Below are 21289 nucleotides of genomic sequence, written 5' to 3'. Positions count from 1 at the left end.
CTAGTGATTGCTCGGGCTGCGGCCAAAATCCAATACAATTGCTATTATTGCTTTGGCTTTTTCCAACAGAGAATTGTGACCTTTGAAGCTTGTTTGTCACGTGGAATGTTGGATGAATGAAAAAGGACGTTACTGTACAGGCTGAAATGGCATGACAAAAAATTGGCTATGAATCAGATATAGTTCCACATACCCAAGTGGTCCAGGTTGCATTTGAAAAAAAAAATCGGATCTGTAGTCCACACCACCCTTAAAAGATTAGATACAGGTCTGATACGTACCAAAAAACAAACAAACAAAAAAAGCTATTGGGTCACTTCAAGCTGCCGTGTGAACCGAGCCTAATTATGACTCCTGTGCGGTAGGACTCTAGCGAAAATCACACAAGAATACAGCAAAACAGGAGGTCCAGTGCTTACGGATCACCCTAATTCCAGATTAACCATATGTTAACACATACAAATCAACGTACACGTTTGTGACTCTCATTACACGTTTGGGACTTCAGCAGCGCATTTGTGGATTCTCATTGCACATTTGTGACTGTGATTACGGATAGGGTCCAGATGACATTTGGACAAACAGTCGGCCACAAAAACTTGATTTGACGAGGAATCTGATTGAATCGCATATACCTGCACGCTGAACACAGTCCAAGTACGTGCTTAGTGAGTGATGACAGCACGGGACTCCAGCACTTGTCCCTCCTCACCCTTAAGACACAACAGTTTTGTTCATTTCTGACCTCACCTGCATGCTTGTTTTCCCGCTTTCTGCACTTTTCGTCTTCATGTCTGCAACCTGTCGTTCTACGCGAAGCTGCTCCTTCCACAGTTGCTGACATAAGAATGTGCCAAGAAGAAGAGTGTGGCATTTAACACCAAAAGTAATTGTACAAAAATGTGGCTCTGTTTGTTGGAAAATCTATACGGTGCTTTTACACAGTCTTCATTATCGTCCTTTGGCAGCAATGCAGTACACACAACATATTCCCGTCAAATATTGTAGATGGCTGACGTGTCAGGAAACAAATCATTAGATTTTAAGGAAATCTGGACACGAGTGGATTTCTATCCTAGTCCTCTCTATTATCATTCATCAAAACATGAGGGCAGCAGAAGAGGAGGAAGTAAGATGTCACCTGTTGAAGCTGCCGCCGCTGCACCTCCAGCTCCATCTGTCTGAGGTCCAGATCCTGCAATGCTGCAGCCGTTTCCTGTTCACGAAGATCCATCTGCAAGCCGCACAGTTCAGTTCCTATAGGCCAAACTTGATGAACATCATTGACAAAAGTCATATACAGTTACTGACCTTAGGTACAACGATGCATTCTGATGAACTTTAATACAAGTTATCTAGTAATACGGGGGGTTTCTTGAAAGGAAAACTCAAATTTGAGTATTGAGTGAGAAATCTGCCCTCAGGACATAAACGATTACATGGCACAAAGGCATCAATGAAGGGAAATAACACTTTGGGGTGTTAAGGGTGACAAAACAACATTGTAAAATTTCCAAAAAGTTGAACTCCCATGCTAGGAGCTTTTTGATGCATTTAACCTTCAGGTGTGATGTACTTCATTGTTTTTAAAATGTATTGGCAAAGTTCAATGTGTGAAAGATTTCATGTCCTTTCTACATATGTCTATTTTTTGTAAATGTATTGTAATTAGAATACTTATGCTAGAAGTTGCAAAAAAACTTCAGGACTATAAAATTGTGATTCCATCGTAAATCACAACGAACTTTCAATCGGTTGCCACTTCCAAGTATAACTGAATATAATAAAAAACAAAGAGTTCCGTGTCTGAAGATTTCATTGTCAATTCTTGAACTGGACAGATCCTCCTCACCTTCCTCATTATCTCCTGGTCCAGGTTGTGTATTCGTGAGACTTTGAGGTTCTGCTGGTGTTTGAGAAGACGGCTTCGATTTTCATCTAGTAGCTCCAACTCCTTCACTTTCAGATTTCTCTTCATGGCCGCCAAACTGTGAAAGGACAATGACAAATTTTCCAACTTGTAAATGAAAACATGTACGAAGAGTGAAATGGAAGTACAGTGGTTACTTTTTCCTTTGCTGTGCCAGTTTCTCCTCCTCTTGTGCTAGCATATTTCTGCGCTGCTCTTCAGCCTTCTGCAGCAGATCCTGTGAAGTCGAAGCAGTTGAGTTGGTTGTTGTTGTTTTTTTTGTTTCTCTAACATGCAAGTGCTCTCTAAATTGCCACCTGTTGCACGTAATAGGCATCCTCTTCAGCCTGACGCTGCACCAAGTCTGTACGCAGAGACAATATCTCCTGCCTATTGAGACCAAACATGCATACTTTAAACAGCATTTTTGTTTTTAATCATCTATAAATGATATTTGTAAAATGCAGTATCACCTCTCCTGGAGGTACTCTATCTCTTGCCGGCGTATTGTCTCCCTCTCCCTGTTCAGATATTCCACTATAAACTCTGGGTAGTGGTTAAACACAGGGTACTGGCCTTTAGTCAGTGGGGTGAAGTCGGAGAACATTCCCCTCGGATGAACATCAGGCGGCGTGGTACTCATCAACTGATAGGCGCCTTTTATCACGGCTTCCATGTCCACATTGTTCCGATGATGGAAAAAATACTGATGGATGGGAAAACATGACATGTTTAATTTATTTCACACTCACTTCAGATGTGTTCAAAATGCCACTTCACTTTTCTGGAAGTGCCGTCAACCACACTTACGAGCAAAACAGAATCATGTGTCAAGTGAGACGTCACCTCTCGGAGCATAGACGATTATATGACACATTCTGAGGAAATTGAACCTTTTGTGTAAGGGAAAAAATGGTCTGAGGAATGTTTTCGTATTGCCTTTAAAAAAATAATAATCAGAAAACATTTATCAATGTTTTAATCAATTTGTCCAATTCATCTTATTTTCAGGGAACCTCCATCTCCAAATAGCTGAAAGTATATTGAAAAAAAAAATAATCATCCAATGTTTGAGTGCAAAACCTGTGTCAAGATTAGCTCCATGTTTCCAAAAAAATAAAAATAAAAAATCAGTTAAAAGCACTGTGAGCAACAGAATAGGTCACGTACGATGAAATGCAATTATTTTTGTAATTTATTTGTCGAGGCAGTATTATAGAAGCTTTTGAAGTGTTCATTCGGTCTTGTAGACAATTGCTCATTACCCACTTGTTACAGTGTTATAAAAATGGAAAATCATTCTAAATATTTGTATTTGTAAGTTTTATATGAGCGGAATACATAGTATAACAGGTCTTGATATATATGATTGGCCTCTTCTTTAAATTAATAAATAGAGAAAAAAAAGCTCACCAGTAATGGGACATTGTAGGAATTTGTGTAAATGTGATCATTATTAAACGTAACAACTGACAGGCATTGATTGAAATAATGTGTTGCATATTGATATTTATCTGTTTCCAATGGGGGTGCAGACAGAGAAACAGAAAACACCTCAAAGTCCGGTTTTTGGGAGCAGAGCAACAGGGGTTCGCGGCAGCATGTCAGGTAGGCCGCACAGGCCATCAGCAAGAAGGACGGATGGTTAGAGAATATGTTGTCGAAGAGTCTGAGCCATTCGTCACGAGTCAGAACCTCAGAGAATAAGGTCTCCAAGAGCGGCCACACAAAGAGCTGCCACAAACGCAAAGTTCATTCACAAGTAACAAACATGGGTTTAACGTGTATATTCATTGATGGATACATTGTACCTGGGAGGTGATGCCACAGTCCACCATGTGTTGCAGCAGCTCCTTGTCATGATACGCCAAAATGTTTTCGACCATGTTCAGGATGTTTAGAGGAGGGTTGGGGAAGTACTCAAACCAGTGTTGACACCAGTTCACTGTGCCACATCACAAAGAAGTCACCACTCGGCCTGCATTTTGACAAAGGTCCCTGGTATGGTCAAAATGTACCTAAGACAGTGGCGACCACCTCGAAACACAGCAGAGGATTGTTCTGGAAGAGCTTGACGAATGGAAAGGCCAACAGTGGAAGAAACTCCGCTTCTCCAAAGATGGAAGCCCAATGAGATAAAGCAGCTAAGACCCTACGAGTAGATGGAAAGGATTAGAAAACAAAACCTTGCAATTTGGACTTTGTGAAGGTTTGAGCTGATCATGTGAAGTAAGATATGTACCTCTGTAGCCCTCTCTGGAGCTTCTGACTTTTGATGGGATATTTCTCATGGAGGGTGAGATAAGCTGAGTGGAGACCTTTATCAGTCAGACTGCTGTATGCTGTGTAGTTCTCGGGGAGGCACAGCAAAGACCGCCACACAAATGTCCTAAAAGTTGATACAATATGCTGAGTTGCAATTGTATACGATATTGACACGGTGTATGCTCTTTCACGAGAGAACTGCAGTACCTGTACTTGGCAGGATATTCTCCAAATGTTTTTAAGAGACCCACGAGTCGAGTCTTGTTCAGACCACCAGGGAGTTGATTCTGTTAAAATATAAGGACAATTCTCGATTACGACAAAATTATTCTAATGTAAATTTATGAATGCAAGTTGAGATGCATCAAACTTATAAAAAGATTGTTCAACATCCTTCTAAATTAGGGCCAAATTGGAGCAGAACTACAGTATTACTTCCATCCATCCGTTTTCTAGCGCAGCTTATCCTCACGAGGGACGCAGGCTTGCTGGTGCCAATCCCAGCTGTCTATGGGCAGTAGGCGGAGGACACCCTGAACTGGTTGCCATCCAATTGCAGAGCACACAGAGACGAAAAACCATTCACGCACCCAACCACATCTAAGGACAATTAAGTATGTCCAATACACCTGTCAGGCATGTTTTTGGAGTGTGGGAGGAAGCCGTAGTGCCCGAAGAGAACCCACGCAGGCTCGGGGAGAACATGCAAGCGCCACACAGGAAGGCCGGAGCCAGGTGGATTGGAACTCGGGTCCCTGAACTTTGAGGCGGATGTGCTAATCATTGCTCCACCACAGTAATACTGAGCTGAGATACATGTTTTGTTTTGTTTTTTTTCCACTCCATACATTGTGGCCTAGAATTGAACAATGTTCCAGGCTGTATTCCTACCTCTTTGTCCTCAACTGAAGAGCCAGCAGCAGGGACATGAGTCCTCACCCGTTTCGGCCTACCTGTACTTTTGGCTGGCTTTTGCGTCGTATCAGATTTGACCTTGAGGTTCGATGGTGCCTGATTTGCAGCAATATCAGAGACGACTGCAACCTGTAAAAGTGGAGGCTGTGCATGACAGTAGCTGCAATGTGACATTTCAATCCAGATCTTTTTTCTGATGTGCATTACTTTATTTAAATCCTCCGTAAGGTTCTGAACACTGTAGACACTGAAGGCGCCATCATCCAAGATGGCCACCACATGACGACCAGTAGGGCTAATGGTCACGGTGCTGATGGCATTGTTGTGGAATCCAACAAGAAAGAGGAGCTTAGAGGTGTGAATGTTAATAAAACGCAAAACTCCATCTTGACCCAACACACCCAATGTCTGTGAAGAGTACAGGAGGAGAAGAAGTTGTGAATGTACGTTAAAACTCCAGCTGCATCCCTACAATCCCTATGCTCTATTTTGGTCATGGTAAGGGGAAAAAACTGTCAATGAACCACACCAATCCGTTGCAACAAGCCTACCTGAGTGGCTCTTCCATCAAAGCTGTCGGGAAGAAATTCCAGCTGTCTGACAGTCCGAACCTGTGTGGGCATCTGGATCACCTTGACCAACTTTTTGCTGTCCAAGCACCAAAGGTGCACAAGGTTGGACCGCCCCCCAGCTGCCAGAATCTTACCATCACTGTTAACACCAGATATTTGAAACACGGTGATGACAAATCTTTTTTAAACCCTTTTCATTTAATACTAAAGTGTGACCTGGAATTTACTATACAATTCAATCAAAAATGAAAAAACCTTTAAGGAGAGGGGATAAATGACAGTACAGTTCTTTTAAAATATGCTCTCCTTAAAAGCAACACTATTTTTTGTTTTAATAACATAGTTTGTGGTGAGTAGGTTTGACTGCTGCTTTCATTTCTTTTTGAATGTGGAATCCAAAAATAAGCAGTTCTTCTCCATTATGTCAAGTTTAGAGCGAGATCCATGTTTTCTGATAAAACTTAAATACATGTTTATTTAAATGAAACTAAGGTGACAGTTACAAGTTTGAAAACTTAAAAAAAAAAAAAAAAAACAGCCCCCACCATTACACAGGTAAAAGAAAAGCTAGCATCACTCTAAGACTGTAATTCTGGAATCAGCACACCAGTTTTAGTTTTAACTAGCAGAAATATCTAACTCAACATAATTGTTTTCAAAATTGTTTGCCAGTGTACTAGCGTTACCTCCTCTCGGTTTTAGAGTTCATCTAGACTTGGTCCACTTTTTCTTATATCTGTATTCTAATCCTGTCCAAATATTATAAGCTGCTACAGTATATGTGTATTTTTGCAGAAAATATTTCTCATATTCTTCTCTAACTGTATGTTGGGTTTTCATACACAGACTTTGCCAGAGTGGTTGGGAAGTGGGACTCACGGCGTCACAGCAAAGACCCTGTAGAAGAGCCGGGATCTGCAGTCGTGCACAGGAAGTTGGTATTTGTACACAAGCGTGTTGCTCTCCCAAGCAAAGATGGAATTGTCACTGAAACAGCTGAGGATGGTGTTGCTGAGAGGGACGAAAAAAACCTGAAACAAATTAACTCAACAATGGGATGGCAGTTTTATGAATTTATAGCACTCACCGCTGGGAAAGGGCCGTCCTGCTTCAGCAGCAGAAGTAAAGCATATTCACATGTGGTGGTTCTTTGTTATTAAACCATGACTGAGAGGAGGTGGTGGATTCAACTGGTAAATACTTGCTCAACAGTTAAAAAGGTCTGTCACTGACATATTCCTCCTCCATTTATTAATCAAATACTGTTTTTTTTTATTTTGCAACTAAGTTTAATACAAACCCATTATTTTCCCTGATTATTTTTAACCAAATATTGTTGTTTGCTATTGTGTAGTGATCAAAAAATATAAACTAAAGAACAATTAAGCAATAAGCAGATAGGGGGTATTGATGTACTTTTTGTTGTATGCATGTTGTATTTTTAAGTAAAAGCAGAGGCTTCATGAAGGAATTTCAAAAATCTGAGAGGTTGAATCAAAAGATTTGGACAATTTTAGATTAAACAAGGGCTTTAAAAGATTACTTGATTGTTAAAATAGTTGTCAATGAATTTGCAAATTGATTAGTTGCCAATTAGGTTCACATTCAGAACATTTTAGAAACAATATAATGACGGTATTGTGATTTACAATAACATCTTAATAATCGTTAAATATTACTACATTCCTAGTCATGAAACATCTGTCTACGTCTTGGTTCAAGACAATTTTTGCAAATTAGTGGGTTGTTGATCGTCAAGCTGAAAAACTGTTTTTACCTTTTGTATACCCACTGACTGATGGACATTGAGCTTCCTCTTCCTCTGAAAGGTGTCCAGATCCCACAGTTGAGCAGTGTCTGAGGATGTGGTGACGGCATACCGGCCTGAGCTGTGGATGGAGATGGAAAAAATGGCCCCTTGATGTCCCCGCATGCAACTCACCATCTGCTTTGTCTCTGTGCAAACAAACAAACAAACAAAATACACAAAGTATGTAATTGTGGTTTGGAAAAGGGCTGAGCGCTGAGAATCCGGAAACGATTGGAACATGGACTATCCCAGCAACGATTGGAACAGGGACTATAATTCTGGCTGCCTCAGAATTGTTCATATTTTGAAATTTTGGCGTTAAATATCAATTCCTAGTGGCCGAGCAGAAGAAGCACAGACGGAGAAAAAACGTGCGTGCATAGCCCTTCCTCTGCATCTGCCCACACATGGCAGAGCTATTCCCTACTTGCCGCTTCGCTTGGTTGGCCCGACGCCCGCTTGCAGCTCTAGCTCTGCCGTACATTCGACGCGGGGAAGTTCCCAGCAAAGAAGGGCTCAGGCAGAGAGAGGAGCGGCCATGGCTCAGGTAGGATAGCAGGTCATCCAGTTAACAAAAGGGTCAGCCGTTTGAATACCGCTCTGTCAAAGTCATGTGTCAGTGGACAAGACACTTCACCCACCTTGACCCCAGAGGTTGGTTGGAATCTGGCACCTACGCCTCCATCAGCCTGCCCCAGGGCAGCTGTGGCTACACAACGTAGTTTACAGCCACTGTATTGAATGTGTGAGTGCATGAATAACATATTCGTTGTAAAGTGTCTTTGAGAGTCTAGAAAAGCACCATATAAAAGTGATGTATTGTTATTATTATCTCCCCACCAACGGACATGCTGTGGCGGCAGCCAGTTTTTGAGGGGTCGGTAATGTTGCCCAGTTTGCCTTGACTAGCATAATTGCTGTGGATCTGCACCTGAAGTGAGAATCGGCCAAGTATGTCTAACAAGAGTAACTTGAATTAAAAACAGAGTCTAACATGCACATACAAAAATGCATGTACTTATGGTATACACAGTTACAGGATATGTATGTTTGTATTCAGTTACCGAGAGCAGTGGTTCTCAAATGGGGGTACTCGTACCCCAGGCACTTGAAGCAACTTCAGGGGGTACTCGAGATTTAAAATAAAACAAACAAACAAACATGCAAAAACCCTTTAAAAATAATTATATAATTAATTGATTGTTCCAGGAAAATACAAGCTGAAAAAACAAATTTTATGTTCAGTAGGTTATTCAATTTCATTACTGTAAAAACATACTAGAATGGTTCGACCAAACTTGTCATGTGCCACCTCTCGTTATCTGTCAAGTTAATGATTTATTTTGTGCACATCTCTACTATGATGCCAAAAGAGGACACTTTAAGTTGAATATTGATTTATAATTATTTCTTGTTGAGAAAAGGTCTGATGCTTTGTGTTGATTATTTTTTGGAGACATATGTTTATTAATAATCAGGTTAATGATATATTTTTGTGAAGAGATCGCTCCTGTAATCCCAAAACAACATGTTTTATGTTAAAAATTTGTCCACAGAAAAATATTCATTTATAATTATTTCTTCTTGAGAATATGGTCTGACACTTTATGTTGTTATTTTTTTATGGACAAACATTTATTAATAATTAATTGAATGATTTATTTTTGTGAACAGATCTCAACTGTAACCCCAAAACAGAACACTTTGTTTCATCTTTTTCTGTGGACAATCATTTATTTTTAATATTTTAAAATAGATTTTAGAACAGGTCTGACACATATTGATTTTTTTGTGCAAAAACATTTATTAATAATTTAGTTATTTCTTTTTCAAAACAGATTTCTTTCATGATCCAAAAGAGGACACTTTAGGTTGATTATATTTTTAAGGAGCAATGCTAATGAAGTTTGAAAGGATCTAAAGCTTAATAAATCAGACGCTGATAGCATGTTTCATTATTCTTTTATCTATTTTTGTTTAACCCTAAAATGCTTTGGTCCAGTTACTTGGCTGCACAGGGAGTACATCACTGAAAAAAGGTTGAGAACCAATGATTTAGAGTACAGTATACTGCTTAAATTATTACATTTCCTTGCTTGACCTTCAAATTGTCAGTCATGTAAGATTTTATTGTCCCTAAAACAATATCCATCAGTGAAAAGTAGCTTGCATTAACTACTGTATTTTATTGTATTTTGTTAAAGGGAGTATGTGTATTTTTATGTATATTTTTTTGCATGCGCTTGTGGGAGCTTTAGGGACATTACGGTAAATGCAGGACCTCCTACTGTCTGTAGCTAAAACAGACATGGTGGCCTCCAAAGGAGTGCCACACCCCCTTGTAATATGATTTAATGATTAATACTATGGTACTAGTTAAAAACTGTTCTTCGAGTAACTGATAATAAAGTTCACAAACAGTAAAAAGTCTATGCATATGATTTGCCTAATGTCGGAATTGACTATCATTTTTTTTTCAATTTATAATTTAAATTATGGTTCACATAACAGAAAACAATTTGACAGATGAATTTATGTGAAGAAAAAAAATGCTTGTGTTAAAAGAAGTTAGTTCAAATATCCAAACAGGAAATTCAATACAATGACACTTTGACTGTAGATCTTGGTCATACCTTGGTCAAAACACTTGATGGTATTGTCAACAAGAGCCACCAGGAACTCTGTGTTTCGATGCAAGCTCAATGCTAGCGCAGTGCAGGCTTGTCCTGTTCTCTGTACTAGACGAAATCTGTCCAAAAATGAAAAAGACAAAAACAAATAAGTGCAAAACATCATCTTGTTCAGAAACATTCCAAGAAAGCCTGTTGCCAAATTATGCAGCACAAACCCAAATGTCAATAAAAGATGTTTCAGACATGTTGGCTTCATAAACATATAATGTTTGATTGAATGGGTTAGTCTCCAAATGGGCACAAAGGATTGACTCACCTGTTCCTGCATATGTCGAAGGCATAAATGTTGCCATGGTGATCACCAGCCAGGAAGGATTCTCCTGTGCCGTTAAAGGCTGCATGGAGGAAACGCACCTTAGCATGCTGAGCGGTGCGAACCACAGTTAACAATACGCTGTGAAAATACAAACAACACACTCAGAAAGTAAACAGGAAAGAGGAAACAGTATGATGAAAAATGATGGATTGCAGCTAAGCAAATACTAAGCTCTCATTTGCACCTCTTTTCCTTGTAATTACTACGCAAAAATTGCGGCAGTTAAAAAGAGACTCAATCCCTCATTATTTTCATTATTGTTATCGTCATTAATTATAGATCAATTAAATTAACAGAATGCAAAATGAATGTGTGAAACGGGACTGCCAGAAAACTGCCAATCGTCACCAAACTTCATATGGACATTCAATGCCCAAATACTGTAGCTCAAATTCAGAAGTTTATGGACTAAAGTGTTTTCCTTATCAAGCGAAATGAATCTGTTGCAAACACCGGGTGGAGAGGATGACAAATTTATTATCATTCATTCAACGTCCGTTAAAACCAAAATATTGGTGTGATCATTTTGACATTTTCAGAGGTTGACATGGGGGGGGGCTATACTTAGTGATGTGCATGTGACTTTTCATTTTGACTGGTCGTCATTTTCTGACATTTAGCGAGAATATGTTTTACATTGAGGGAGAAACACCAGTTTAACATCAACTTTTAATGAGCACTATTTGCTTGACTCAAACTGCATTTTGCTATTATCGGTCTTCATGAATTTGATCATGTTTACCAATTGCCTTGCAGCGGGCTATTTTTCCCAACTATATACATATTACCCCATTTAACCCCTGGGTGTCCAGGGATTTTTTACTAACCTGGTACAGTGGGCCCCCGGTTTACGAACTCCCTCTTTTACGAACTTTTCATCTTATGAACGCGGGCCGCAGCGTCTTACGAACAATCCAACATGCCCGTCAAAGTGTCCAAGCTACTTTTTTCGCTTTGCAGCATAAACAAATTCAACTGTTCTTGCATTTTACGGTAACGCTGATATGCTATTGCTCTTACAAAGTCACAGTCATTGTCTCAGTCACGGTGTCAGTCACGGAGATGCCGATACGTTATTGGTCGATTAAGTTCACAGTCCCGGTCTCGGTCACGGAGATGCGGATATGCTATTGGCCGGCATCACGTCAATCACAGAAATGCCGATATGCTATTGGCCGAACGCCTTCATCTAGCTTGATGGCACAGCTGGTCGGTGTGTTGTGAAGACTTTGCAAACTTTATCTGTTAGACATGGCTTCTAAAATTGCAAGTGGCGGTAAAGGAAGAAGTAAGAGGATGATGACAATAGAAACCAAGCAGGAGATAATAAAAAAAATATGAAGGAGGCGCACGCATAGTTAACCTTGCTCGTGAGTGTGGCCGTAACCGCTCGGCAATCTTCTAAGGGCAAGACTTTCCTTGCCAGGGGACGGACCTCGGTCAACAACAAAATTGAGGCTTCTTCTACTATAGATTAAAGAGAAGGAAATCGCCGGTGATATGTTCTAGTTTGAGAAAAGTTCGTAAGAAAATAAATAAATAAATTCTGTGGGTTGGTCTCTGCTCCCCTCCGCCTCCACCCAGCTCAAGTCACATCGCCCCAAAGGTAAATGTCATTTTTCCTTTGTATATTTATGTTATTTAATTTAACTGTACAGTAGATTATTTGACTAATTTTTAATATGTGTATAAAGTCGTGATGTTTTTACCTAAGGTTTTTGCACGCGTTGCACACATTCACTAATTAACATAGGTCTGGATTGCCCGTCATACGAGCAATTCGAGTTACGAGCGTAGCCGCTGAACGGATTAAGTTCGTAACACGGGGGCCCACTGTATTATTATCCCCCAATTGGCTGACTTTGAAATGGTCATAACATCATCAAATTTAAATGTATTTCCACTTCAAAGTGTTCAGTATCAGCTCTATCGATACATATGTGTATTTACTTATATATATTCCAAGTCTGTTTCATTTCAAATAATTTTCATTTCGTGAGGAGGGGAAAAAAACAGCTATTCAATACCGCAGATTTTGCAGACTGGAATATGCAGATATAATGTTATGTGTTGCATGAAATAAAACACTGCAGCAAAATAAAGGCTTTCCTGCAACATTTAGTTCTTACATCAAAGCCTTTTGTCAACTACAAGTCCCACAACGCATAGCAAGAACTTTGCATTATGGTAGTCAGCCTAAGCCACTCAATTAAGTCATTGAAAGGCTTGCAAATTTTATAAGTTGCACGCTAGTACCCCCTGGTGTTTTTGGGGCCGCAACACAAAAATTTACCCTGTTTGCGAGTTGCCGTAGAAAGGATTAAAATCGGGAAAATGCATGTGAAAACATTGGGTTTGTAATACAGTGGAACCCCTAGATATGAATGCTTCTGTACGAGAAATATTTACTTTATGAATTAAAATTCAGCCAAAATTCTGCCTCTTAATATGAGAACAAATTCAAATACGAGTGATAACTCGCATCCTCCAAGAGAAAACCTGAAGGTAAATAAAGAAATACCCACAATGGTTACACAACTAAATGGTTTTCAACATACATATATATATATATATATATACATATATATATATATATATATATATATATATATATATATATATATATATATATATATATATATATATATATATATATATATATATATATATATATATATATATAACTAACTGAACAGGCTTGGGGAAACAAAATCATCCTAAGACCCAATACTTTGTTGTGCAACCTTTTGATCATCACAATCAATAGATTTTTTTTTAATAACTTCCAATGAAACTTAAGCACCTCTCAGCAGGTATTTTGTCATAAAAAATGGCCCCAATTCTCATTGTTTTGAAAAACGATTTTTCCGGATGGTATGTTCAGCTCCTTCAACAACTATCAAATTTAACTGAGCAGGGGTCATAAGGGGGCCTCTACAAAATTCAATGTTTTGCTTATTCATTTTTGGGTGTGCTTTTCTCCGCAAGGCCCATTCTCTAGACAGCACATTTCTCTTCAATGATAGTATTATGATTTCATTGAGCCTTGCACAGATTAAAGACAACCTCAGCCAGATGCAGCAATGCACCCCCAGTATACAACAGGACCTCTTACAGGTTTTGCAGTAAGGACAGTGATCTTTTCATTTCAGAAACTATGAATTTAGAGCTGATCGATTTGCTTTGGCAGAAAGTTTCAGTTTCGTCTCTCCAGTTTCTATTCTCCTAGAAGCGTAATGGGTTGCCAAGCAAAACATTTTTCTTCAGATTGACAGCTCTGACAACAGTTTTAGCTTTAAATTGGCCTAAAACGTTTACTTTGGCTAAAAACATGAACTTGAATTCCAAACGGGTACTCTATTTGTCTTCATGCACAAACCACGAAGTGTCATTCTGATAAAAAATAAATGTTACACTCTTTCAGTCGTTAGCAGTTTTAGCACAAACAAAAAACAAATAACACGTTAGTAATGTACAGTACTACTGAATTATATGGCTAGCGTTCACCGATTTCCTATTAACAGCATGGCACAGTCGGCTTAAAGACAGTGTCGGTGACATAAGTGGTTAAAAGTTTCTAATCATTACGCACAATTGGAACTATTTACACGTTAGACAACTTCGACAATGACCGTGTTAACGGTTCATTTTAGCTTGTATGTAATTATTACCCTTTTCCTGGAGCTGCTTTACGATGATTAAGCTTCCCTTCTTCTCTGTTTCCAATGTCGGTCACATCCATTTTTAATACGGTCTGTTAAAAGATTACTAAATGCAGTTCCAGTTGGGTCAAGGTGATCAACAGTAACGCCAAACAGTTCATCTCATCACTGCGAGCGGGACGGGCAGCGGGAAATGTTTGAAAACAAATCCAATGCTTTCTTTTGTGTAGGAGCAAACGGGTACCAACTTATTCCAGTTACAGCTCTCTCATTTGGCCATATTAAAAAAGGCCACTCCCGCGTGGTAAAAGAAAATTAATTAAAATCTTCCAACTTCAATTTGGGAATTAATTTTCGTCGCCGAGTCTACGTAAACCATAAACAGTGGGGCATCATGGGAGAAATCTTTTTCATAGGACCGCCCATTATTCGGCATTTCCGTCAACTATTTAGTTGAATGTTTTAAAAACTTTGTTTTAGCACTTTTTATTGTTTGTTACCAATCTGAGTTGGTCATGTGCGTTAGCAGGAAGTCAATGGTTAAAAACACAGAATTTCCGTTAATATACTGCAGTCAGGACCAGAAATCCATCAATATTTTAATGTTTATCCTTGCAAAGATCGCTGGCAAGTCGGAGCCTATCCCGACTGTCTTCTTGGCAGTGGGCGGGGTTCAACAGGCGTTTGCCAGCCAATCGCAGGGTACACCAGGACGAATAACCGTCCATTCTCACAAACACAAATAAAATAAATCTAGAGTGTCCAATATTACCAATGAAGTATGTTTTTGAAATGCAGGAGGGACACCAGAGTCCCCGGGGAAAACCCAGAACATTGAAATCACCACATAGCAAGGTCGGAGCCGGAAGCCAACCCCCGACCTCTGCTCTGAGGCGGACGTGCTAACTAGTCTTCCACCTTCATGACCAGCGGTTGAAGTAAAAACATGTTTGGTTTGGTGAAATGTACTGTGTACCGGCAAAGTTTCACTGTTTTGTCTAAATGTTTGCTTAATATATATTAACCTGATATGAGCCTGAAAAGATGTGTTATTTTTAATTAATTAGTTGGCCTTATTATTACATTACAGCGTATTGATGTGGACGTATTCCAACTCATAATATATTTTGAAAATCTTGACCGGACGAGGATTTCTTCGATCATAGTGGTACCGAACAACGCGTTGCTAGCCGTTTATGATTAGCCACGTCATGTAAACTTTTCAAGTGGTCCGGAGCAAAGACTTTATGGGCACTATTTCACGAATTTTCTAATTGTATTTTAAACTTAATGTTTAGAACGCGGAAATAGTTCTATGGAAAGATGTCAGACATTGGGGACTGGTTCAAAAGCATCCCGCTCATCACCAGGGGCTGGTTTGCTGCTTCGATCGCTGTTCCCCTCATAGGGAAACTAGGATTGATTGATCCCAGGAACCTGGCGCTGAGACCAGATTTGTTCTTAAGCAGATTTCACGTAAGTGTTTCTTGAGTTTGTCTCTAGAGATCCATACGAATGTTGTAACGTTTGTACGATAGTGGCATGTTCAGGTGGCTCGCTTGGATGACTCAACAGGCCAAGACGAAAGTCAAGCCAATCTTCGCTCGTGAAGTAGGGACTAATTTCAGACTTCCGGTTACACCGGAGTGAAAGAAAACACACGGACATAACATGAACAGAATTTGAACATTTGATTTATTTTTTAGGGGTGCAATGTATGAACAATAAACCAAAAAACAAGCCAGGTCTTTTGTTTAACGTTGCAACTGGTATTTCTCTGCACATACTCACTGAAGACGAATAAATTAATTAATTCGCATTTCATTGTTCTTGGCACTTGTTAGATAAAGATAAATTTCAGGTAATACGTAACAATTTTGAGGGCAAATTAGATAAAGACTAGCCATTTCTCATGGAGGACTGCAACCTCTCAGCAATTAGCTATTTAGAAATGACACATTTGAACTAGATTGTTTTGGTGTTCTCTATTATCCATTCTGCTATTATCCAGTGTTGGTGTTTTTGTGTTAGCACTTATATCGTGGAGTTGATGGTAGTCTGAGGAAGACCTTTTTTTTGAGTGAGAGAGAGAATATGTGTCTTGTAAAACAAATATGTATATAGTTGGACTACGTTTCTAATAGATTGACCTGCTTCATTTTTAGCTGTGGAGACCAGTGACAGCTACCCTCTATTTCCCTGTGTACCCAAATACCGGCTTCCTCTTCCTAGTCAACCTATATTTCCTCTACAATTACTCAACTCGGTTAGAGACAGGTGAGACAGCACCTAAACACACACCCACACACTTTATTGTGTTTGTCATGCATCATGTTACTTGTTTTTTAAGGAGCGTTTGACGGGCGGCCAGCTGACTATGTCTTCATGCTCCTCTTCAACTGGATCTGCATTGTTGTATCCTTTCCTTTATTCCTTAAGAGTGTTTTAGTAGCTACAAAACGCAACACAGTCATTCTCAAATGTTTTATTAGTGTTTACTGTTTACGATACAAATACGTGCATTCTAGTGTGATGACATTTCAAGTGACAACATCCCTTCGGTCCACAAGTTTCGAGCTGTTACCAAAGCAAGCCTTGTGGTTGTTGTCCTTGCCTCTGGTTTTAGATAACGGGGCTGATCATGGACATGCAGGTAAATTTTAAACTTATACATATGTTGGAAGGTATTGTAAAAGACATGGAGTAAACCATATTGGGTTGTAAAATTGTTATGATTAATCGAAACGCTATGCACATGGGGAATTCCAGTCGCAATGCAGCAGACATATGAATTCCCATCTAGAAATGCACTGCACTCCAGGCAATGAATGCAACAGTGGAGGAGCTATTGGGACTGAGAAGCACCACCACCTTTCCTTGTTTCAAGCTGAGAAAGTGACCGAAATCCGGAAAAGGCGACAAAGCCATTTCCAAGGCTACGGGGCTCCAGCAAACCACTGTCAGAGCCAATGTCCACCAATGGGCTATGACGACGCATCCAGGATGTCAAAAAAACAGATTTTGTAACGGCCCAGCTTGAATCAAGATCAAAACCTATACCAACATACAGTATATTGGGTGATGTGAGAAGGGCCGTGCATAACAGATGCCATGGGGTCAGACTTAAGTGTGTAAGTTTTTTTGTATAAAAAGTGGGTAAATACTGTATTGCCTCATTTAGACTCTTACTAGCGTGCTCGAGTATTAGTTTGAGAGTAAGTGTACTGACGCAATCATGTCGTCCAGTACTCCACAGTTATATTTTGCCAAGCCCCACAGGAAAGAAAACAACTTTTTGTGCCTCTCCCACTCAACACGCTGACTATAAATAAGACTATTACCTATGAAAATGGTATATGTATACCTAAAATTGTGTCCTTTTTAATATTAGAAAAAAAGAAAAAATATATGAAACAATTTTCAACAACTTATTTTTTTACAGTGTTTATATGGGTTACAGTTTAGTCTAAAACGGAAAAAAATAAAGTACATCAACGTTTCCTGAAATTAAAAACAAATAAGAATGAAAATTCTTCAGATGACCAAAACAAAGTCCCCCCATCACAAATGCACGGCATTTGGAAAGGTATTTGTAGATACACATTTTTCTCCCTCTTAATTTTGTATCCACTTAATTGTGCTCTATTGCAATTACACTTCAGATGGCAAAAACAAAGACACCCCCATCACAAATGCATGGCATTTGAAAAGGTGTTTGTAGATACTTTTTTCCCCTCCCAATTTTGTGTCCACTTAATTGTGCTCAAGTCTGCATGCAGTGTGACACGTCAGCTAGCTATGCAGTTGCCAAGCAACAAGTTGAAACTCAATGAAATCACTGTGATGATAAGTCCCTCAGTGCAATTTTGCTATAGTCTTTTGAGTCCTGAGCAACAGTGGGCGTGTTCAGTCAACAGCAAGTGGCAAAATGGCCGCCCCTTAAGATGGATAAAGACAGGTGGATTTTGCTGCTTAACTCATATTCCATAACCTTAATATTGATGATAGTACTATGTTTAAACTAATGGGGTTGCATAGAGCATATTATAGTTAAATATGTATTAATTTCCCCTTGAACTGTGTTTGCTTGGAAGCTAACAGTATAATGTTTTTGTTTGTAGCTGCTGATGATCCCGTTGATCATGTCTGTACTGTACATCTGGGCTCAGTTCAATAAAGACATGATTGTGTCTTTCTGGTTTGGAACAAGATTCAAGGTAACATGTTTACACATTTAATTGTTCATTTGTGCTCATGAATCTACATACGCTGGCAGAAGTAATGATTTCTATGCCATTTTTCTGAGACTATTGTAATCAAATGTTATTTCACTCATGGCTAGTGCTTTGCTTGAGTCGTTTTTTTTACACCACCATGTTAACACTTTTTTAAAAGTCATAATCGTTGTTAGATTAACTCTTTCAGTGCCATGGATGAGACTTCTTGTCTTTTAAAATAGTACCAGAAATAATATAATTGTTGTTTAATACATTGTTTTAATGGAGGATAGCTGACACCCTTGACTAGTGCTTATCTAATATTAGGGCAATTGAGCACTGTAGGGATAACTGCGACTTGTACTTCTAAGTAAGGAATGGAAATCAGTCATTCAAATGATAGCACCCGTGTTTGCATAGACATAGCACACAATATTTTGTCGGCCTTGAAAGACGATTGAAAATGCTAAATATACCGGCACTCTAGAAGTTGCCTTGTCCAATAACGCTTGGCACAGAAAGAGTTAACGGCTCCAAGCACAATCCACAAGTGAAAGAAAAGATGTATCATTCATATTCACTGAAAACATAACTTATTCCATAATATTTCAATTTATGAGCACAACTGTATTTAGGACCAGCCTTTTTTAACATGTCCAGCATATCCATAGCTGTGATATTAATGGTCATCATATGCTCTGTCTAGGCACATTATCTTCCTTGGGTCATCTTGATCTTTAACTTCGTCATTGGAGGCTCGTGAGTAAACTCTTCTTGTTGTTCACAGCGTACTGATTTGAGTCATGACTCAAACGCGTTCATCCTTTCCCCAACAACCGCCAATATTTTTCTATGTTGTTTTGGTGCAGGTTTGTAAATGAGCTCATTGGGAACCTGGTTGGTCACCTCTACTTTTTTCTCATGTTCAAATATCCCATGGACCTGGGAGGACGCTCCTTTCTTTCTACACCACAGTTCTTGTAAGTGCTATTATTTGTAAAAACAATACAGATAAAAGGAAAATATACTGCTCAAAAAAATTAAAGGGAAAGGATTTATTTACCTTTATGTAACGAGCTTGTTATGGCCATATTCCCTAGTGAGGGTAGCCTAACCCAGCTTAGCCTTCTTCGGATTTCTTGATTATCTCCAGCTTCGTTTCCATATAAATCATCTTTTTACTTCTCTCTTTAACATCACTAGCAATCTTGGGACCCATGGCTCACCCATTCAAGTTTGAATTAAGCAGTAAAATGCACATTAAATAGTTTATTTAAGCACTCAGACGTGATCCAGTCCGTAGCATGCTGCCTGCCATTTTGACAGTGACGCCGACCAATAGCAGACCAGTATCTTAGGGAGTCGTGACGCAGACCAATAGCAGACCAGTATCTGAGTGACGCGTTACAGTGCAGGCAGTTTGACGGGACCAAAAAATAAGAGCAATTACCTAAAAACGCTTGAATATGGAAACACAACAATACAAATACAGCCAACCCCTAGGCTCATGAGAGTTGTTTTTGTCGTAAAGCGGGAAAAATACCGTAAAGTCGTCAGGAAAAAACATCCCATATCACATCATAAGATGAAAAAAACGTAAGGCAGGGATATCGTAGACCGGGGGTCCACTGTATTCTTATTAAAGAATATTTAATTATTTGATAAAATTTGATTATATTATACGATTGGATAAAAAATTGTTATCCATTTTTTAAAAATATATAGCACTGGAAGCACTGCAAAAGGCCAGCAGAGAAGGCCTTGAGGGCCCACCACACATCAGTGGTGATGTGATTCTTCCTACATGTTCATTTTTTTTTCTATGATTCTAATCCTCCACGACAGGTATCAGCTCTTCCCTACCAGAAGAGGAGGGGTTTCGGGGTTCGGAGTCCCTCCCACTAGGAGACCAGTGCCTCAGGAGCAGGCAGGAGGAGGTGGACGTCACAACTGGGGCCAAGGCTTCCGTTTGGGGGACTAATAAATAATAAGATGACTAGTACCAACCCATCGCCTACTTTCAGCATCTGTGTTGGATTAAAGAGTTTGCTTCTTGGCTTTTCCTGTTTGAAATCCGAATTAGTTAATTTAATTCTGAAAAGATGTGGCGAGTATTTTAACTCCAAAAGTACAATAAGACTGCTGTTTTGATGACTTTCAATATCTATCTATTTTTAATGTGATTATTCACATCCCATTTTCTTACAGTCTCCACTGCTTTTTTTCTCTGCTACACATCCCATACTTCGCAGATTAAGGTTCTTCATGATCGTTGCCAACCTTCTCAGAGAGTCGTTTATGACTGGAATTGTGAACATGCTTGTGTGTGAAACACATGGCCAATTGAAGTATTTTTGTGGGTTTGTGTGGTACAGACAGCTTATAGACACAAGTACATTTTGTTTTTGTAAATACAATAGTTCCTGAAAACAATTACTGGAGTCTGAATGTGCTATTTTTTTGGGTGTCACATATTCCTGGCTACATATTATTGTGGGGGACATCTTGCTTTGGGTGGGAAGTGGACGCTCCTTCCAGTGTTTTAGTTTTAGGTTAGGGTTTTTAGCCAATTAGAATTCCGCTAACTTGTCTCGCCAGGGTGTATGGAATCTGCCTTGCGGCCAGTGCCATCGCAGTCAAGAGTTGCTAGCATCTGTGCAACGTGCAAAGACAGATGAGAAGTGACATAGTGAATAGACCGTTGCCAATTGAGTCATAAGGTGGCCATCCAGAAGCCTCACATTGAACGTGACGTGATTGGATACTCACTTGAACTAAGCAGAGGCAGTGCTATGTTGATCAACCGTGTTTAACGTTGGAAGTCGTTAAATAAAGTTATTTTAAAAAACAAACATGTTGCTCAACCAAACCAAGCGTGTTGCTTATTATTATTGGAAATGAAACGCACAGACAAATTTACAAGCCAGTCA

At 39.3% G+C, this 21289-nt stretch overlaps 2 protein-coding genes across 3 annotated transcripts in view; one reads left to right on the top strand and one right to left on the bottom strand.

Annotated features, from left to right (window-relative positions):
• tbc1d31 (TBC1 domain family, member 31) overlaps positions 1–14515 on the bottom strand; it is a 23878-nt gene extending 9363 nt beyond the window's left edge. Inside the window, exons 1-19 of one of the 2 annotated variants that reach the window (XM_088410073.1) lie at positions 14152–14515; positions 10421–10558; positions 10105–10220; positions 7439–7617; positions 6541–6692; positions 5641–5800; positions 5297–5497; positions 5066–5218; positions 4382–4461; positions 4152–4298; positions 3928–4061; positions 3721–3854; positions 3464–3643; positions 2383–2615; positions 2227–2299; positions 2068–2147; positions 1853–1988; positions 1142–1234; positions 751–837 (exon numbers count right to left, since the gene is read on the bottom strand). In XM_088410073.1, coding sequence (XP_088266199.1) covers positions 751–837; positions 1142–1234; positions 1853–1988; positions 2068–2147; positions 2227–2299; positions 2383–2615; positions 3464–3643; positions 3721–3854; positions 3928–4061; positions 4152–4298; positions 4382–4461; positions 5066–5218; positions 5297–5497; positions 5641–5800; positions 6541–6692; positions 7439–7617; positions 10105–10220; positions 10421–10558; positions 14152–14222 — 2547 coding nt within the window. In that variant the 5' untranslated portion in view covers positions 14223–14515. Of the gene's footprint in view, positions 1–750; positions 838–1141; positions 1235–1852; positions 1989–2067; positions 2148–2226; positions 2300–2382; positions 2616–3463; positions 3644–3720; positions 3855–3927; positions 4062–4151; positions 4299–4381; positions 4462–5065; positions 5498–5640; positions 5801–6540; positions 6693–7438; positions 7618–10104; positions 10221–10420; positions 10559–14151 lie in introns of both variants that reach the window. The other variant, XM_088410072.1, reaches the window with a different exon arrangement.
• A 649-nt stretch (positions 14516–15164) lies between these two features.
• derl1 (derlin 1) lies at positions 15165–20792 on the top strand. Its single transcript, XM_088411601.1, has 8 exons — positions 15165–15618; positions 16308–16419; positions 16493–16557; positions 16769–16795; positions 18264–18359; positions 19066–19118; positions 19229–19339; positions 20205–20792. The coding sequence occupies exons 1-8, from the start codon at positions 15466–15468 to the stop codon at positions 20338–20340; spliced, it is 753 nt and encodes a 250-aa protein (XP_088267727.1). The 5' UTR covers positions 15165–15465; the 3' UTR covers positions 20341–20792.
• Positions 20793–21289: the final 497 nt, after the last annotated feature.

Source organism: Hippichthys cyanospilos, chromosome 3, assembly GCF_059441005.1.
Source record: "Hippichthys cyanospilos isolate Australia breed blue-spotted pipefish chromosome 3, RoL_Hcya_1.0, whole genome shotgun sequence".
Lineage (NCBI taxonomy): Eukaryota > Metazoa > Chordata > Actinopteri > Syngnathiformes > Syngnathidae > Hippichthys > Hippichthys cyanospilos.
The sequence above is the reverse complement of the archived record's forward strand: the minus strand, read 5'-3'. Positions and strand labels throughout refer to the sequence as shown.